We start from the raw sequence: 17,528 nt of genomic DNA on the forward strand, positions 1-17,528 counted from the left end.
GAGACAGGCTTTCTCTGTGTAGCCTTGGCTATCCTGAAACTCACTCTATACACCAGGCTGGCCTCAAACTGCCTGCCTGTGCCTCCTGAGTGCTGGGAGTAAATGTGTGAATCACCACACCCAGATAAAGACATAATTTTTAAAAACTTAAGCTTATTTTTATGACGGTACATATGACTGTGCACCACCTGTGTGCCTGGTGCTTGATCTGATGAGGGGGTCAGATCCCCTGGAACCTAGAGTTACAGATGGTTGTGAGGCACGTGTGGGTGCTGGGAACCAAACTCAGGTCTTCTACAAGAACAGCACATGTTACTGCAAAGCTGTCTCTCCAGTTGTACTTTTTATTTTATGTATATGGACATTTCACCTGCATGTAAATCTAAGCACATGCACGTGCCTGGTGCCCACAGAAGCCAGAAGATGACATCAGATCCTCGGGAACTGGAATTTCAGACTGTTGTGAGCTGCATGTAGGTTCTAGGATTGGAACCAAAGTCCTCTGCAAGAACCCCAGTGCTGTTAACTGCTGGACCATGTCTCCAGCGCAAAGGCAATACCAAAAAAGGAAAAGATCAGCCAACCACCTAACAACAGTGGTTTAGGTTCAGGCAAAAGCACAGGAAACTGGAATACAAGGCAATAAAGCTATGTAAAAACTACCAAACCTACAGTAACTGCACCTAGTGAGAGCACATTAACTGAAACCTCAAAGAACTCAAATGAATAATTACAAATACATTATCAAAAAACAAAAAACAAAACAAAAAACAAAACAAAACGGAAGACACAAATTCCTGAATTCCGAGAAAACAGTGAGTGAAAGAAGGTCAGTATAAGCTATGAAAATGGAACCTAGTAAACAGAAACAGTGAAAAAACCCAAACAACAGAAATGAAAATGTCAGTAACTGAAATAAAGAGACTTGTGGAAAGAGCAATACAAAGGGCCATGCAGTGGTAACAATATCAGGTCCTGAGGACAATGAGGAACTGGACATTCATTTAGTAACAAAGATACATTAATTTTTAAAATGTACGTGGGGGACTGGAGAGATGGCTCAGCGGTTAAGAACACTATCTGATCTTCCAGAGGTCCTAAGTTCAATTCCTGGCAACTACATGGTAGCTCACAACCACCTGTAATATGATCTAATGCCCTCTTCTGGCATGAAAGTGTATATGCAAAAGCAGCACTCATATATATATATAAAAAATAAAAAAATCTTTTTTTTTAACGTGCCTAGGCTGGGCAGTGTTGGCACATGTCTTCAATCCCTGCCCTCTAATCCTAGCATATGGGAGGCAGAAGCAGGCAGATCTCTTTGAGTTCAAGGTCAGCCTGCCCTCCAATGATAGTTCCAGAACAGCCAAGGCTACCTAGGAGAAACTGTCTCGAAAAAATATATATAAACTTCTCACATATATATGTGTGTATATGTGTGTGTGTGTGTATATATGTATATGTGTGTATGTATGTATGTGTATATGTAATGTATGTAATGTGTGTATGTATGTAAGTGTATATATATGTAATGTATGTATGTGTGTATATATACGTATATGTGTGTGTGTATATGAATGCATGTATGTATGCCTGAGACACTCAGGATGGTGAACTATGAAAAGACCAAATCTATAAATCATGGACATTGAGTAGTTTTCATGGCCAGGCAAGGTGGCATGCACGCCTTTAATCTCAGCTCTCAAGAGGCAGAGGCAGGAGGATCTCTGTGAGTTAAAGGCAAGCCTGGTCTATAAACCGAGTCCAAGATAGCCAGGTCTGTCTCAAAAAACAGTTTCATGTCAAAGGCACAGGAAAATATTTTTCATAAAATTATAGCAAGAAACTACACCACATCTAAGGAAAGATGTTCATACAAGTACTAAAGGCATTAGAATACCAAACTTCCTATGTTATAGTCAAATCACTAAATATAAGCTGGGCGTGGTGGCGCACGCCTTTAATCCCAGCACTCGGGAGGCAGAGGCAGGCGGATCGCTGTGAGTTCGAGGCCAGCCTGGTCTACAAAGTGAGTCCAGGACAGCCAAGGCTACACAGAGAAACCCTGTCTCAAAAAAAAAAAAAAAAAAAACACTAAATATACCCAAGGGAAATATATCTACAGCTGAAAAAAAAAAAAAAAAGAAGAAGAAAAAAAGAAAAGAAAAAATTCATATTATAAGGCTGGCTCATTAAATTAGCATATTTCTTAACAAAAGTTTAAAAGAGATAAGTTAGGAATAAAGTTTTCAGTGTCTGAAAGACAATACTCTCCATCTCAGACTACTATTCCCAGTGTGCTAATATGAAGGAAGATGTCCCCACAGGCTCGTGGGAACGGCATGATTTGAAAGGATAAGGATGTATGTGGCCTTGTGGAGGCAGGTGCCATCTGACAGGACGAAGTGTGTCGCTGGTGGTCGCTGAGGTCTCAGAAGCCCAAGTCAGGCCCAGTGGCTCACTCTCTTCCTGCTGCCTTTGGATAAAAATATAGGACTCTCAACTCCTTCTCCAGCACCATGCCTGCCTGTGTGCCACTGTGCTTCCTGCCATGTCAATAACGGACTAAGCCTCTGAACTATAAGCCAGCCCCAGTTAAACGGTTTTCTTTATAAGAGTTGCCATGGTCATGGCATCTCCAGCAATAGAAACCCTAAGTAAGACACCCAGCAAACTGCTGCTGCTGAAGAGGGGCAGGGGAGAGACCCAACTTCCCCAAGACTGCTAAGCCATGTTAACAGAAGACACTGGGGAGAATTTTTTTGTATTGAGGAAAACAAAGACCCCCCAAGAGGCTATGGGAAAACTGTATGCTGCAGCTGTAGCCAAATAAGATTAGGAAAACACCAGCCAGTTCAAAGTGATAGGACCAGTGTGTCTTCTCAATAATTCTGAATAGTAAGGCTCCCAATTCCCCCATCAACACACAGATGAGCAGTTTGTCTCCAAGAAATGTGCCTCCACTATAAACAGATGGTACCATGGGGTGAAAGGAAAGAAAAGGCATTCCAAACAAGCGGGACTGGAAGCAAGCCAAGTGCCATTGTTCTGATGCCTGATAGAATCAGACAGTCAAAAGGCGTAAGGCATAAGGCATTAAACTGTAGACTTCTATGCACCCAGCTGACATGTGCACCCACTCCACAAACAAACATTGCAAAGGGTAAAGTCAAGAATTAGGTGATACAAAGAAGGCAGAGCGGATAAAACACTTGCCATGCAGGGAGCAGGACTGAAGCACGGAAGCCGAGTACTGACATCAAGCCAGTCAGATGTGCTGCTTGCCTGTAATCCCAGCACTCTGGAGGCAGAGTCAGGATCCCCAACACACATTGGCTAGACAGATTAGACGTAACTGGTGCTCTCTGGATTCAACAAAAGAACAAACCTCAGTAAGTGAAGAGTGAGGGATTGAAAAAGACCAGTATCAACTTCAGGGTCCAGCATGCATGTGTATGTATGTGAGCGCACGCTAGCACATACATACCCCTGACACACAAACCACATGGAAATAAACATTTTAAGTCAAATAAATAAAAAGTCACAAATTAACACCAACACATAGTAGGTGACTTCACTATCCATTCTCACCAATAGACAGGCCATCTTGGCAAATATAAACACTTGCGCTAAATGACATCAAACATCAATAGACCTCCCAGAAACCTACAAGAACAGTCCATCAAAACACTTCAGAATAGACATTCTCAGAAACCTGTAGAACTGACTCTAAAACAGGCCATAATAGGTCATATAATAGCACAGAAAACCTTGACAAACATAGGGAAATTTAAATAACTTATTTTATTTTGATCACAATGCTAAAAGCTGAAAATCAACAGCAAGGGCAGACTACAGAGCATCCATACTTGTGGGAATTCAGCAACATACCACTAATAACACACAGTCAGTGAAGAAATCAAGAAGACAACAAAAGATTGGTAAAATCAAAGCAAAAGAAGATAGAACATACTAATACCAATGAGACATAACAAAAGCCATTTCTTTTTGGGGGGCAGTTGGTTTTTCAAGACAGGGTTTCTCTGTGTAGCCCTGGTGGGCCTGGAATTCACTCTGTAGACCAAGACAGCTTCAGGCTCATAGAGATCTGCCTGCCTCTGTCTCCCGAGTGTTGGGATTAAAGGCATGTGCCACCATTGCCCAGCTAACAAAAGCATTTGTAAGAGTAAAGTTGTTGCTAAACATGCCCGTATTAAAAACAACAGAGGATCTCAAATAAATAACAGTACACCCTAAGTCTTGAAGGAATAAAAACAAACCAAACCTAAAAGTAGTGGTTGGAAAGAAGTAACTTAATGAAATAGGACGACTCAGTGACGCTGAGATGGCTCTCTGCGAGGATGAACAAGAGATGGGGCGCAGCATGCCCACAGCACTGAGCTTGGTCCCCAGCAGCGCATAAAGCAGGTATGGTGGAACACACCTGTACCTCAGCATTTAGGAAATAGATAGGAGATGCAGAAAGGAAAGGTCACCTTCAGATACACAGCTAATTTGAGACTAGCCTGGGGTATATAGGTCCCTGTCCAAAGAAAAGAAAAAATGAAGGAAGGAGGGAACAAAGAAAGAAAGAAAGGAAAGGAGAGAGAGGAGAAAAGAGAGGAAAGAGGAGAGGAGAGAAGGGAGAGGAAAGCAGGACAGAAAGAGAGCGGAGACAGAGAGGAACAGGATCAAAACACTCAGCAAAAATCAAAAGCAGGGGAAGCAGTTCGAGATGCAGACACAGACGAGGAGTCCCTGAGGAGCCCTCAGGCTGCTCAGAAAGTAACACCAGCAATTAAAGATGGGATCCCATGGAGTCACAGAGCTTTGCAACAGAGCACTCAAATCAAAACTTAGAGAAATTCTGCGTTAGCATTTTTAAGTGTTTGTTTGCCACCAGCGTTTAATCTTCTTGCCCAAGTAGAGAAGGGAAAAATGCCTATGGCGGACATTTCTTCCGAAGCCCTTTGCTCTTTAATATCTAACAGAAGCAAGGCCTGGCTCACAGCCACTGCTGTCAGTCTGCACTGGAAGCCTAGATGTTGCCCCACTGTAAGATAAGATCTCTAAGTCTTAACTGACACGGCAAGAAGGCAGACATCTTTTAAATCCCTATGAAGTCCACCAAAATGGCTTCTTAATCTGAAGAAACCAAAGACGTATCCTTTTCCAGAGGGCAAAGCCTACACTTTAGAATAACGATCCACTTTAAGCCCTTTACCGAGTGCTTTATTAAGGCCACCCTTAGACATGCTGGACCATTCGAGGAGCTTGTGCATCCATTTCATGACTGGAGTCTCACTGCTTCACTGTGATACTGACGTTGCTTTTGTGATGCTCAACACTGAGAACAAGTTCCTCCCCCGCTTGCACTTGGATGGGATTATCCAGAACCACCGCAGCTTGCTTCCAGTGGGAGGCTTCGCCTGAGGTGTCCAGCCTGACATCATCATCAAGGCACAAATGAAACCAAAACGGAACAGCAGTTACTCGTCCAGACCTACAAGCACGGACCTGCAGAAAGTGAATTTTGAACATTTCATCGAGGAAAGTAAGTCTTCTCTTTTGAATCAATTTGAACACAGGAACTAGAAATACATTTAACCATGCATTCAAATTTAGTAACTAGTTGTAGACTCTAATGTTTATCTAACCTATTTTTGTATGTTGTCTAGAAATTCAGATTTAAATCTTCAAAGGAAATGACAGACCGTGTAAGTATAGTGCCCGTCATTTCAGTTCCATGTTTTGCATGGGAAGAGTGACCCCCCTGTAGCTGTCCTTACCTTTACTTCTCTCCTGGAAGTGTTCAAATATGGAGTCATCAGGTCTACTCTAAGGAGCTCCACTGGCTGGCTTAAAGGGGTACATGGCAACGAAGATAAATCCAAACACACACGAATAGGCACCTGAAGAAAGAGGGAACATTCGCTTTTATTGTTTTCACAGTGAGGGTTCCCTCTGTACTCGACTTATAATTAGCTCCTTATGACAAAACTTTTTATCCTTTACTTTATGCATCAACCTAAGGCATGAAGCTTCATGGCCAGGTTTTCAGGAGGAATGAATGAGCTAACTTTGCTGTGGTCGTGACCAGGTTTTCAGGAGGAATGAACTAGCTCGTGCACTGGGTTCTTACCTACAGGCCTTTCTCTTGGATAAAAACACATCAACTTTTAAGTGGCCAAACAATTCCAAAACCATTTGTACCTAGAATGTGTGAGCTAGCAAGCAGACAGTCTAACAGTAAGTACTACTGTGCTTCATCAGAGGCACCAAACTCAGCCGGACACGGTGGCACACACTCTCATTTAAAATAAAACGACAGGGCTGCTTAGAAGATGCTCTCCTTCTGGGTTCAATCTTCATGGTGAGACTGGCCACAGACAGGGCCAGCTTTCCTAGGCATTCACTCCCTCTTCCTCACTGTGCCATCTGCTCCTGTTTACGCTGGTAACTGAGAACCCTCCATTGCCACTTCTCAATGCCTGGGACAGGAATCCTCTTACAGACAGATCTACAGATCTACTCACACCTTACAGACTGTTCCCACTTTTGTTTCTCAGCCAAACCTCCTGGCCTGGCCTGTCACCGTCAATCTAGAGCTCATAGCCTTTCAAGTTCTCTGAACTCAGGTCTCAAGCCATGTTCTGCACACCCCTACCGTTCCGTCTGCCTGTGGTTTTAAATGCTGTCTATATGATACTGACTGCCCAATTCACATGCTCAGCCTAGAGCTTTGAGCCTTATCCAGCTGCTCAACAACCCCTCCTGACACCTACACAGCACAGCTGAGCACACCAACAAATGATAAGTGTCCTTCCTGGTCCTCTCTTACATTCTACATCCAATCTATAAAACTCCGCCTTATGAACCTGACTGTAGAGCGGGGATGTTGGAGTTGAAGGTCTTGCCCCTTTCTGCCACGGCACAGCTGGTTGACTAAGAAGTCTGTAGTCCCTGTGGAGGCCCTGAGCCTGAAGACGAACAAGGAGAGGTGCTGGACAGGGACTCTTTGGACTCAGAAGATGAGAAGATGTCTGGTGAAGGGCCTTCTCCCGTTTAATCTTGCACTCGAAAGCAGAGATGATGGACATACGGCTTTTTCAAGGAGCTGACAATAACTGATGTGCCCATGGGCTCCCACCATTTTTGTTGTTGTTGCTGTTCCTTGGTGACCTGAATCAGTCTACCAACCCCCCTCGTAGTCAGAGACTACAGGTTCCTACTCATAGCAGGCCAATCGGTGCTGCCCACTGCCATCTCTGTTAAGAGCATTAATTTCCGCAAACTTCGCTGTTGGGCTCACACAGTTTTAAGTGGTCTTCTCATTGGCTATAAAAGTGTTTTGCATGGATGTGTATTCTCTCTTGGGACCTCCCTGCCTGGCTGTCTATGTCAATGGCCAGAGTTAACCTGATGTCCGGGTTGGCTGCCAACCTGCTGAAGCCTGACCACGCTGGCCATGCTCCTACTCCCTGTCCATAGAGAGACCCTGCTCCCATCATGCACCCTTGGTTTATACTGGGATACCTGTTTCACACAGAGATGGCAACAACGTACATGGAGACAGCAATTCTGGTTCAAGCCTCCTGTGAGGGAGATATTCCTGACCCAATCAAAGGTGGCATGCTGCATACATGGGGCAGTAGGCCTGTCGTTTAAGGAAGCATGACTCACTCTCCCTGGAGGGAGTGTAGCATAGGGAAGGATTTCAGGCTGCCTGTTTACTTGACTTGCAGCACCCATGGGGGCTCAGGCTTCCTTCTAGCCATGCCTGCACTGGGGTTAACTGGTACTGGGAAAGGCACCGTAGTCTGACTGCCTGGACCTGCAGCCATAGCTCCATGAAATTTTCTGCCATGGTGGACTGTGTTCCTCAAACTTTAAGATTCCTTTTTCAGGTATTTTGTTGTAGCAACTAGTAACTAATACATACACCTAACTTGGGAATGTCTCTAATTCTAGGCCTGGGAAGATGGAAACCGGGGGATCAGGAGGTCAAGGTTCTCCCTGGCTACATACTGAAGCCCTCTGGGCTACATCAGACCCTATCTCCAAACAAACAAACAACAAACAAACAGTTCGTGTAGTAGGTGCTCAATAAACATTTGTTAAATGATTTTTAATGAACTATATTCTTTTAACAACTTCTGCTTTTGTTTCATTGGTTCACGCACTTATCAAGTAGTTTACCACTGTAAGAGAGGAGACACTACCTAAGGCAAAGAGTAAAAAGACTATAAAATATAAAACTGCCAAGAAAGGTTACGGGGTCTCTTTAGATAAGCAGCCATCAACTAAAGTGAGAGCACGGCATTAAGGGTCATCTGTAGGGTGTTACATAGAAACACAGAGGGTGGGGCTTAGCCAGGACAGGATCACCCAAGAACAACGGGGGACGGAGGGTAATCCTTCAATTATATGAAAACAGACAGACTATAAGGCTCTACGCTGTTAAGGACAGAGTGGCCATGAAACAGGCAGTACAGTGAACGGGCAGCATGGCCCGGGGAGACTCTGCTCACACTGAAGAACTGCCGGAGCCAGGACCAAGTGGGAATGAAAGAGCAAGACAGGCAGGGGATGGAGAGACACCCAGCAGCCAAGAGTGCTCGCTGCTCTGCCAGAGGCCTGGGCTCAGTTCCCAGCACCCATGCAGGGTCACAACCACCTGCCACTCTAGCTCCACACCTGATATCCTCTTCTAGACTCTGTGAGCAACGCACACACAAAACACACATGCATAAACCAAACTAAGTCATTCTCTTAAAAGTTACAGTAGAAGCTGGGCAGTGGTGGCGCACGCCTTTAATCCCAGCACTCAGGAGGCAGAGGCAGGCGGATCGCTGTGAGTTCGAGGCCAGCCTGGTCTACAAAGCGAGTCTAGGACAGCCAAGGATACACAGAGACACCCTGTCTCGAAAAACAAAACAAAACAAAAAAATTACACTGGAAAGATAGATGGTGGCCTTTTGGAAACATGAACAGACACAGCTTAAGCATCTCTATCTTGTGATAAATATGCTCTCTTTATTAAGTCTTCACAAGAGAGATATTCAGCTAACTAAAACCCTGGTTAGCCAACCGCCTCCAAAAGCAGTTAATCAATTTATTCCTCAGTTGGCTCTGTCACAGAACTCCTACCAGCATCCTAAGAGCTTACTAATTATACCTTCAGGCATCATTTCAACTGCTACTCAGTATCCCGCTTTTCAGAATTCTGCTTTGGCTTGTATGGCAGTATCCGCTCCACCCCATCCTCAGCCACACGTGGCTTCCCTGGCACTCTGTCTAGACACACGTTAAACTCACGCACGGGTGTGCTCGTCGTTCCTAGCACCTGGGACATTTCCACTCTCTCTCTAAATCCTAACTCCTTGTTTCTTAACCTGAAACTCACCTCCCTGTCTTGAGCTCCACATGTCCCTGCTGCCTACAGACAGACGGCCTAGACCTGGGCTTCAGCTGCCCAGGCCAATCCTTAGTCACCTGAGGTCTCACTACAGAAACGCAAGCTTAGGACACAGGCTTCTGGGGGCTTCTTTGTTACACAAGTACAGCCCTTTCTCGAAGTCTAAGAGCTCCGGTTTTATTTTCAATCTGGAACAGGGATTCAGAGGAAAGTGATAAACTTTAGTCTGCATTCATGACAAAGTCCTTGGTTATTCTAACCCTCAGGCTGATTTTCATCTGTGATGTGGTCCTTTACTCCAGGAGACCGGCTGCCTTTCTAACCCAGCTAAACCCACTCACTAGGTAAAACCTCAAGGGCGGAGGGAGACAGTGACATCTTGGCTGACCAGCTCTCTGACACTTACCTGAAACTGGTTAATAAAAGGTGCTATGTTTAACCCAAGAGTGTGTTCTGTTCCTTGGACAGCACTCTCTTCTACCAGTGTCTGGGACTCCAGCAGCATCCCAAACATCAGCACGTACTGGGGGAAGATCTTGCCTCCAGACTGCAGTAAACACCTGAAGAAGGGCAAATGTCTTTAAAAGCCTTTTAATTCCCTGTTTTATAACTATAAATAAGCAAGCATCATGAATTAGTGAAGTGTAAATGATATGTAGTCATTATTGGCTAATAGCTCAAATTTTAAATCACATGAAATAGTTGCCCAAGAAGTCAAATTTGGACTGTTAACTCAGGAGCCAGACTAAGGTAAATTTTTAGTTATAGGCTGCAATCATTAACAGTGAGTGAACCCTCCCTACATAAAGATCCAAATATTCCAAAATCCAGTACTTTTCGAACAGTTATACAATATATGGAAAATTCTATATATGACTTCATGAATAGGTTTCCATAAAAATATGAATGCACTAAAAATCCTGTACAGCTACTTTAAGACTGTGTAAGATGCATATGAAATAGTAATAAACCTCATGTGTAGACAAGCTTCCTCCACCAGTGATCATTATGTGTAAGGAGCTGCAACACTGATGGTCCTAAGCAGTTCAGGCAAGGTGAAAGTTGGACGGCTAACAGGATAGTCTCACACCATCACCACTATGAATGGTTTAGTATATGAGGGTACAGAGCATTTGGTCAGTTCTCTGAACTATTCTGTAACTTCTCTGGGAAGTCTGAAATGATTCACTGTGAAGGATTAAACCTTCCAAATGCAAATATACACGCAAACTGAAATATTCTAGGAAGCAAAGCAAGACAAAGGTTAACAAAACCCTTTCCCATGCAACTGCACATTCATCTTCATTCTCCCCTGAGTCCCACAAAATGGTATTAACAACTCTGCATATGGTTATTAGAAAGTATCTTAAGTAGGCTGTACCTGGAAAGAGAATTATGAGCAGAAATTAAGTGCCTGGTGGGACGCTGGCATTCCCTGCATGTGGGTACCAGGTGTTCCTGTACCAAGAATTCGGAGGCTTTAGTTAAGGGCACTAAAACTACCATGGGTATTGTTTTTCATACCTGAGCCATAAAAGGAAGCAGAAATTGTTATATAACGTTTATTCTCCTAGTTATAATTGTTGTCTCAGGCTTACTGCCTCTGTCTGCTAACCACGGCCTAGAGCTGGAAGCGTCTCACCTCCACACAATCCTATCTAGGTCTAGAATGTTTCATCCTCTGAGACTTAGTGCTGAATAAGCTCACCCTTTCTAGTTCTTTCTGAACTCTGGCTGGCTGGCTCAACTCAGCTGTTCTGGCTCAAACTCCTCTCACAGCTGACTGATTCAACCTAGCTTCTCTGTTTCTCACTGAATTGCTCTGCTTGGCCTCAAACTAACTCTAGCAATCTTTTTCTAATCTTCTGGCTTCTTCTCATTCTCTGGCTCATTCTGTCTTCACCTGTGTCTTCAACCTCTCTCTGTAAAACTCTCCCGGTAAAAACCACCACTGAATTCCACAAACTGAACTGCCACAAACTCCACTGCACTGCTTCTCAATTGACTGACGAAACCGAACGACCTGAACAGCACTGACTAGAACTCAGATCTGCATGCCTCTCTCTCTTGAGTTCTGGGATTAAAGGCACATTCCACCATGCCTGGACCTAAGTTTTTCTCTAGCCAAAACTTGCTCTATACCAGGCTGGCCTTGAACACAGAGATATGCTTGCCTCTGTCTCCAGGAATTAAAGGCGTGTCTTTATTCCAGCCAGATCACACAGACCTAGAAAGTCTTTGGCTGTGATCTCTTGCCAGAGCAGTCATGTTTACAATTTAAATCGCTCTACAAGAAATAGAAGAGTAAGGTTTCTAAGACCAAATGAAACCATTCCTTATCTGTCACATTTTCAAACATCAAACCTTGTTCTTACTGAGTTTTTTGGAATATCTTTTAATTAAACTTCCAGAGCAGGGACTACAGAAAGGTGGGCAATGTACCATATTGAGCATCTCTCACAGTAAATTTTATACCCAAGTTAAAGACGTAAGGATCTACTTTTTAAAAACTGCAGACTAGCCATCTGACCAGTTTGTACATATCTGAAAGATTATATGCGTGTTTAAATTTTTCCTACGTAACTTCCCTAAATAGATTGTTAAGACTTAGGGGCCGTGAAGACAAGCGAGTGGATAAAGTCCTTGCAGTCCAAATGGAGGTGCAGAGCTTAGTGTGCAGCACACAGGTACAGCAGCAGCCTGCCTGCAGAGCTGGCACTCACGGAGGGGCAGGGGCGCATCGCTCAAGCCAAGCTCAAGAGCTAGATTAACCAGATGAGCACACTTTGTGTTTATCTACAGAGCCTTCACAGCAGAGGAAGGTGCAAATGATGAAGACACTCAGCACGTGCTATTAGAAACAGAATAGCAAGGGCAAGTGATGGAAGCACCCATTCCCAGGTGGAACCACGTACACAGGGCTGACTCCAGGCTTAATCGTTGAGTAGAGAGGACCTAGCCTGGTTCAGGGTCGTGACTTACCCTTACCAGTCTGACACTCTACATCTAGGAGGCATCTGGGACCTGCTGGCCCTATGCTCATCCTACACTCTTCTGAACAACTTGTTTGAGTTCGAGGGAGAGTCTGTAGTCAACCTCAGTTACTCACCTCTTAAAGAGGCATGGCTCTCAACAAAGCCCTTCCTATTAGCTTGTGAGCTATAATGAAATTACCCTTGTTAATTTTCTTGTTAAATTTCTGCCAATTTACTTTTTTTTTTTTTTTTAATTTCCCAAATTTGGAAGCTCAAGAAAAGTTCTAAGAATGGTAACAATGCACTCTGGGCTGGAGAGATGGCTCAGAGGTTAAGAGCACTGGCTCTTCTTCCAAAGATCCTGAGTTCAATTCCCAGCAACCATATGGTGGCTCACAACCATCTATAATGAGATCTGGTGACCTCTTCTGGCCTGCAGGCACACAAGCAGGCAGAATACTCTACAATACATAAATTAATTAATTTTAAAAAAAAACAGTGCACTCTAACTTGGGTTTTGACTGTTATTAAATGGGCCATTTAGCAGGCACTGACATCATACTAGGTTTCTCTTTGTAGTGTGTGGATAGCAGAGCAGCTCACCACTGCCGAACTTGACTTTTACCTTAAGAAGCGCTTTCCCTTATTTATTAAAACTTCTCACACCAAACTGGAAAGAGGATTTCTCCCAAACGCAGGCAAGTAATTAGTTCTCCAAATCAGCAGAGTACCTTATGATTCCAGTCACTTCTAACACGATGTACCCATGTCACACAGTTAAAGACTTCAGTGCCGTGTGAGTGGCCCACTTCAGATGCCGCCACTAAAGCCCAGGTGTCTGGAACAGTGCAACCGTCACTAATACACATGCGGTATTCGCACAACTCCCTCTCTGAGGGAAGCTTCTGATAATCTGCTAAGGTGGCTCATAGAACTAAGGAAAACACATTACCTCTATGTACTGGCTCACTACAAAGGCCAGCACGCAGAAATGGGATGCTGGAGACAGAGCTCAGCTGTTAGGAGCATTTGCTGCTCTTGCAGAGGACCCGAATTCAATTCCCAGCACCCACATGGTGGTTCACAACCATCTGTAACTCCAGCTCCAGGGGACCCCATGTCCTCTTCTGATCTCTCCAAGCATTAGGCATGCATGTGGTCCACATACAAACCTAAGACATTTAAAATACATAAATCTGGGGCTGGAGAGATGGCTCAGCGGTTAAGAGCACTGACTGCTCTTCCAGAGGTCATGAGTTCAATTCCCAGCAACCACATGGGGGCTCACAACCATCTATAATGTGATCTGGTGCCCTCTTCTGGCCTGCAGGTGTACATGCAGGCAGAGCTCTGTATACATATACATAATAATAAATAAATAAATCTTTTAAAAATAAAATACATAAATCTAAAAAAAAAAATTTAAAGACAAACTCACTCATTCAGAAACGGCCAAACAGAAGACACATAGGGCGATCATGACTTATACTAACATTGTGTTTGATCTGTATCTTGGCTTTCTGCTGTTTTGTTGTTTTTAGCACAAAACTCTTAAAAGAGGAGGCTTCTCAGAGTCAAGGAAATGCTAAGAATATCTTCTGTATATCAAGGCCATTCCAGGGGCTAGGGACTACCAGAGGCTCAGGTTTGTTCTCCAGAAAGAACAAGTGACTAGGGGTTGGGCCTTTGTCCTCTTCCCCTGCCTGGTCTCAACGCCAGGTTAAATTATCACTAACACCCAGTGCTGCCCATACAGAATGAAGCCATGCCACTCCAAAGGGACAGAGTTGAGGGCTCCTGTGCAGCTCAGCGTGTGAAGGGCAGACACCGACACTCTGCACACTCCCACGCAGCACTCCTTCGGCTCCTCGTCAGCACCCTCTATAGGTTCATCTACGCCAGGCACTTTCCTAGGTCCTGTGAGCTGCTATACAAACCCAACCAAATCTGAAGGGGTTTTACAAACTGAAGGGAACCTTCAACTTGTACTGGTGGTTTAGAAGTAGAGATGACAAAATAAAAACAAAACAAAACAACAACAACAACAAAAAAAGAAGTAGAGACGACACCCTACACTGTGCACCTGACTTTTGACGTCCGTGACGCCCTCTAGGTTCGGCCTGTACCTAGCAGAACCACACTGAATTTAAGAACTAGCTGCTGTGTGGGGTAAATCCCTGTAGAGCTGTCACCAGGAATACTGTGGCAAACGGTGGATCAGAGGAAGAAACAGCTCTTTCTGAGAGGACACTCAGAGCTCCTCGCAGTCTTGAGGCACGTTACTCTCCCACGGTTTGACGTGCTCACCTGCTCTGGAAAGCTTGTGAACTTCTCATTCACAGCTTTTGTGAAGATTCATTTACTTATTGGTGATTAACTGAGTTTTAGTAGAGGAAAGGTCTAAGTTGTCAACCAGGCTATCCTGGCAACCTCCAGCCTCTACCCCAAACCTGCCTAGATGCCATCATCAGAATAAACTCTGCTGTCAGGTACGGTTAGATAGTAAGATATCAGCTCACCCCTATTGTGCACAAAATTAAAAAACAAAACAACAACAACAACAAACCCTGGTGAATTTTTTAACTCAAGTTTATGTTTTTTGTTTTACCTGGATATTGCTGCTTTTTCCATTATTTCCTGCTGAATGAGCCCAGACGGCTCAATGACATCTAATATAATTATGCTCCACAATTTGTCTGATTTGGGCCTTTGCAACACAGCAGCTTCATCCTCTATGTGTCTCAGCCAAAACTCAAGTGTGTCCCTAGGGAAGTGATTGGCTTCAGATATGAGGTCCAAAGCGAGACAATGCTGGTCTTTCTCCACAGAACTGTAGGGCTTAACCTGACCGAGTGTTCCAGCAAGGATGGGCAAAAGAGAGAAGCCTTCAGACACGTCCAACACGTAGAAGGGGTCAGAGGTGCTCGGCACACTGTCACTCTGTCCACTCCCAGAGTTCATCTCAATATCCTGACAGTGAGTATCCACGGGCTGGCATGGCTGCTCTGGAGCCAGTGAAGACAACACCTTCCTCATCGCCGTCTTGAAGCCCTCGTGATATGGGATGTTGTTAAGCAAAGCAATCTCTGTGGGCTCTAACACACAGGCCTGCTCCAGAGCGTCTGGTCTACTGGTCTGAAGGTTAGCCAGGGCGCTGCAGAGCTCCGCCTCATTTCCTAGAGAGAACAGGTCTTTACTCTTGGTAAAACTCTTCATAACTTCCATTTCATGCTCCAGACGCAAGATGCTGATACTCTGGATTCTTAGGTAACAATCTTGACAAGATGCTTCCATTGTCACACTGTCCCCAGGCTTTATCCAGTAGTCTTTATTAGTAGAAAAGGATTGAGAGAAAAAGAAAAAAATATATATGTATATATAACTGATTGTCTTAGTCAAAAGCAAGCTGGGGAGGAAAGGGGTTATTTGGTTTACACTTTCACATCATAGTCCATCATTAAAGGAAGTGAAGGCAGGAACCTGAAGCAGGAGCTATGGACGGGTGCTGCTTACTGGCTGGCTCCTCCTGGCTTCCTCAAGCAACCTTGGAGACTGGGTTTCCTTGTGTAGGCCTGGCTATCCTGAACTAGCTCTGTAGACCCGCCTGTCTCTGCCTCCCAACCGTGCACCACCACCAGCCAGCTTAATTACTTTCTTGCAGAACCCAGAACCACCGGCCCAAGAGATGGCACCACCCACAGTAGGCTGGGCCCTCCCCCATCAATTACTAATTATGAAAATGCTCTACGGGCTGGCCCACAGCCCCATCTTATGGAGGCAGTTTCTAATTAAGAAGTTTCCTTTCAGATGACTTTAGCTTCTGTCAAGCTGACACAAAACTAGCCGGCACAACTGATCCCTAGTCAATTTAAGCTGAGTCCCGGTCCACTCCACAGCTGCTGCTGGTCTTGGCAGTTATTCCCACGGTACTGGCATCTCCAGAACGCTGAGGTCTCTTGCTGCAACTGGGCTGCACTTGCAAGTGGCTAAAGCTGGCCTGAACTGCTGATTCTCCTTCCTCTACCCCGCAAGTGTTGGAATTACAGACATACCACAAAACTTCATGTTGACTTTGTTTTTATTACAATCAGTAGATGTGCTGCCAAACTAAGGAAGATGTGGGGATAAAAAGAGGCTTTGTCTAGATGCAAAGGCAGATGAAATTCAGGGAGCAAGCCTCATTGTAGCTTCAACAGACACTCTTTTCTCTGAAGGTAATTTCCAAAAGAACAAAAGCACAACACAATAGTATCTAATATTCCTTAAGCATCTGGAAACCTGCTTGTTTAGGGACATCACAGGTTCAGGGAAGAGTATGCCCTGCAGCCAAGGACTATACTGTGCTCCTCTCCAGACTCCCTGTGTGTTCTAGGACCAGATAAAAATACAATCTATACCTAAGTGTGGTGGTACATGGCTGTACTACCAAACAGTGGGAAGCTGAGGCAGGCAGATCGCTTGAGGCCACAAAGTTTGCTTCATAACCCTAACTGAGCTCAGTCCCTAGAAACCAAGTAAAGAAAATAAGGGATAGTTGTCCCCCGACCACACGCATGCCACGGGATGTACGTTCCTCCAAGAAACATCTCACACATCACACAAGACAGGCACACAAAGGAAATAGATGTCTGTGTAGTTCCCTGATCTGATTTGCCGAGGCCTGTACGCTGACCTGAAGCTCTGGCCCTGTTGTGACTGACTCTGCTGGCCTTGTTGTAAGGTCTCAGAGCTCTTACTGGGCCATGCCTGAGAACAGGCTGATGCAGTGTACCCTTACAGTCTTGTAGGAATGAGAAGATACACAGGGAAAAAAGCTTTGCTCTCAGCAAGCCACGTTTGAAAATCTTTGTTCATCATTTTTGTTTTCTTATACTGATTTAATGTCTCTGAAGCGTTCTCAAGGAGACCATTTTAAATGCACACAGTGGCAGCAAGCAAGCGCATCTACCCACTGCGCCATCTCTCCAGCCCTGCTACACACGTTCTTATGACCTGGGCTCTACAGCGTCATCAGGGTCCCTATGGCTAAGTACTCATGCATTTAATACTTTTCTAACCCCTTTTTTTAAAAAGCAGCAGTGCTCACTTCAGAAGGAGTTGTACTAAAATTAGAACAATAGGGCTGGAGAGAT

At 44.6% G+C, this 17,528-nt stretch overlaps 1 protein-coding gene across 4 annotated transcripts in view; it reads right to left on the minus strand.

The window, feature by feature from the left end:
- Positions 1–3,788: 3,788 nt before the first annotated feature.
- Positions 3,789–17,528, minus strand: part of LOC311583958 (protein arginine N-methyltransferase 9-like) — a 31,484-nt gene continuing 17,744 nt past the window's right edge. For 3 of the 4 annotated variants that reach the window (XM_084803374.1, XM_084803376.1, XM_084803375.1), the window contains 4 exons: positions 15,005–15,722; positions 9,828–9,981; positions 5,793–5,915; positions 3,789–5,520 (listed from right to left, as the gene is read on the minus strand). In XM_084803374.1, the coding sequence (XP_084659500.1) occupies positions 5,305–5,520; positions 5,793–5,915; positions 9,828–9,981; positions 15,005–15,722 (1,211 nt within the window). In that variant the 3' untranslated portion in view covers positions 3,789–5,304. The remainder of the gene's footprint in view (positions 5,521–5,792; positions 5,916–9,827; positions 9,982–15,004; positions 15,723–17,528) is intronic. The other variant, XR_014774730.1, reaches the window with a different exon arrangement.

The sequence above is a fragment of the Acomys minous genome (genome assembly GCF_964271855.1).
Source record: "Acomys minous genome assembly, contig: SUPER_14_unloc_1, whole genome shotgun sequence".
NCBI classification, from domain to species: Eukaryota; Metazoa; Chordata; class Mammalia; order Rodentia; family Muridae; genus Acomys; species Acomys minous.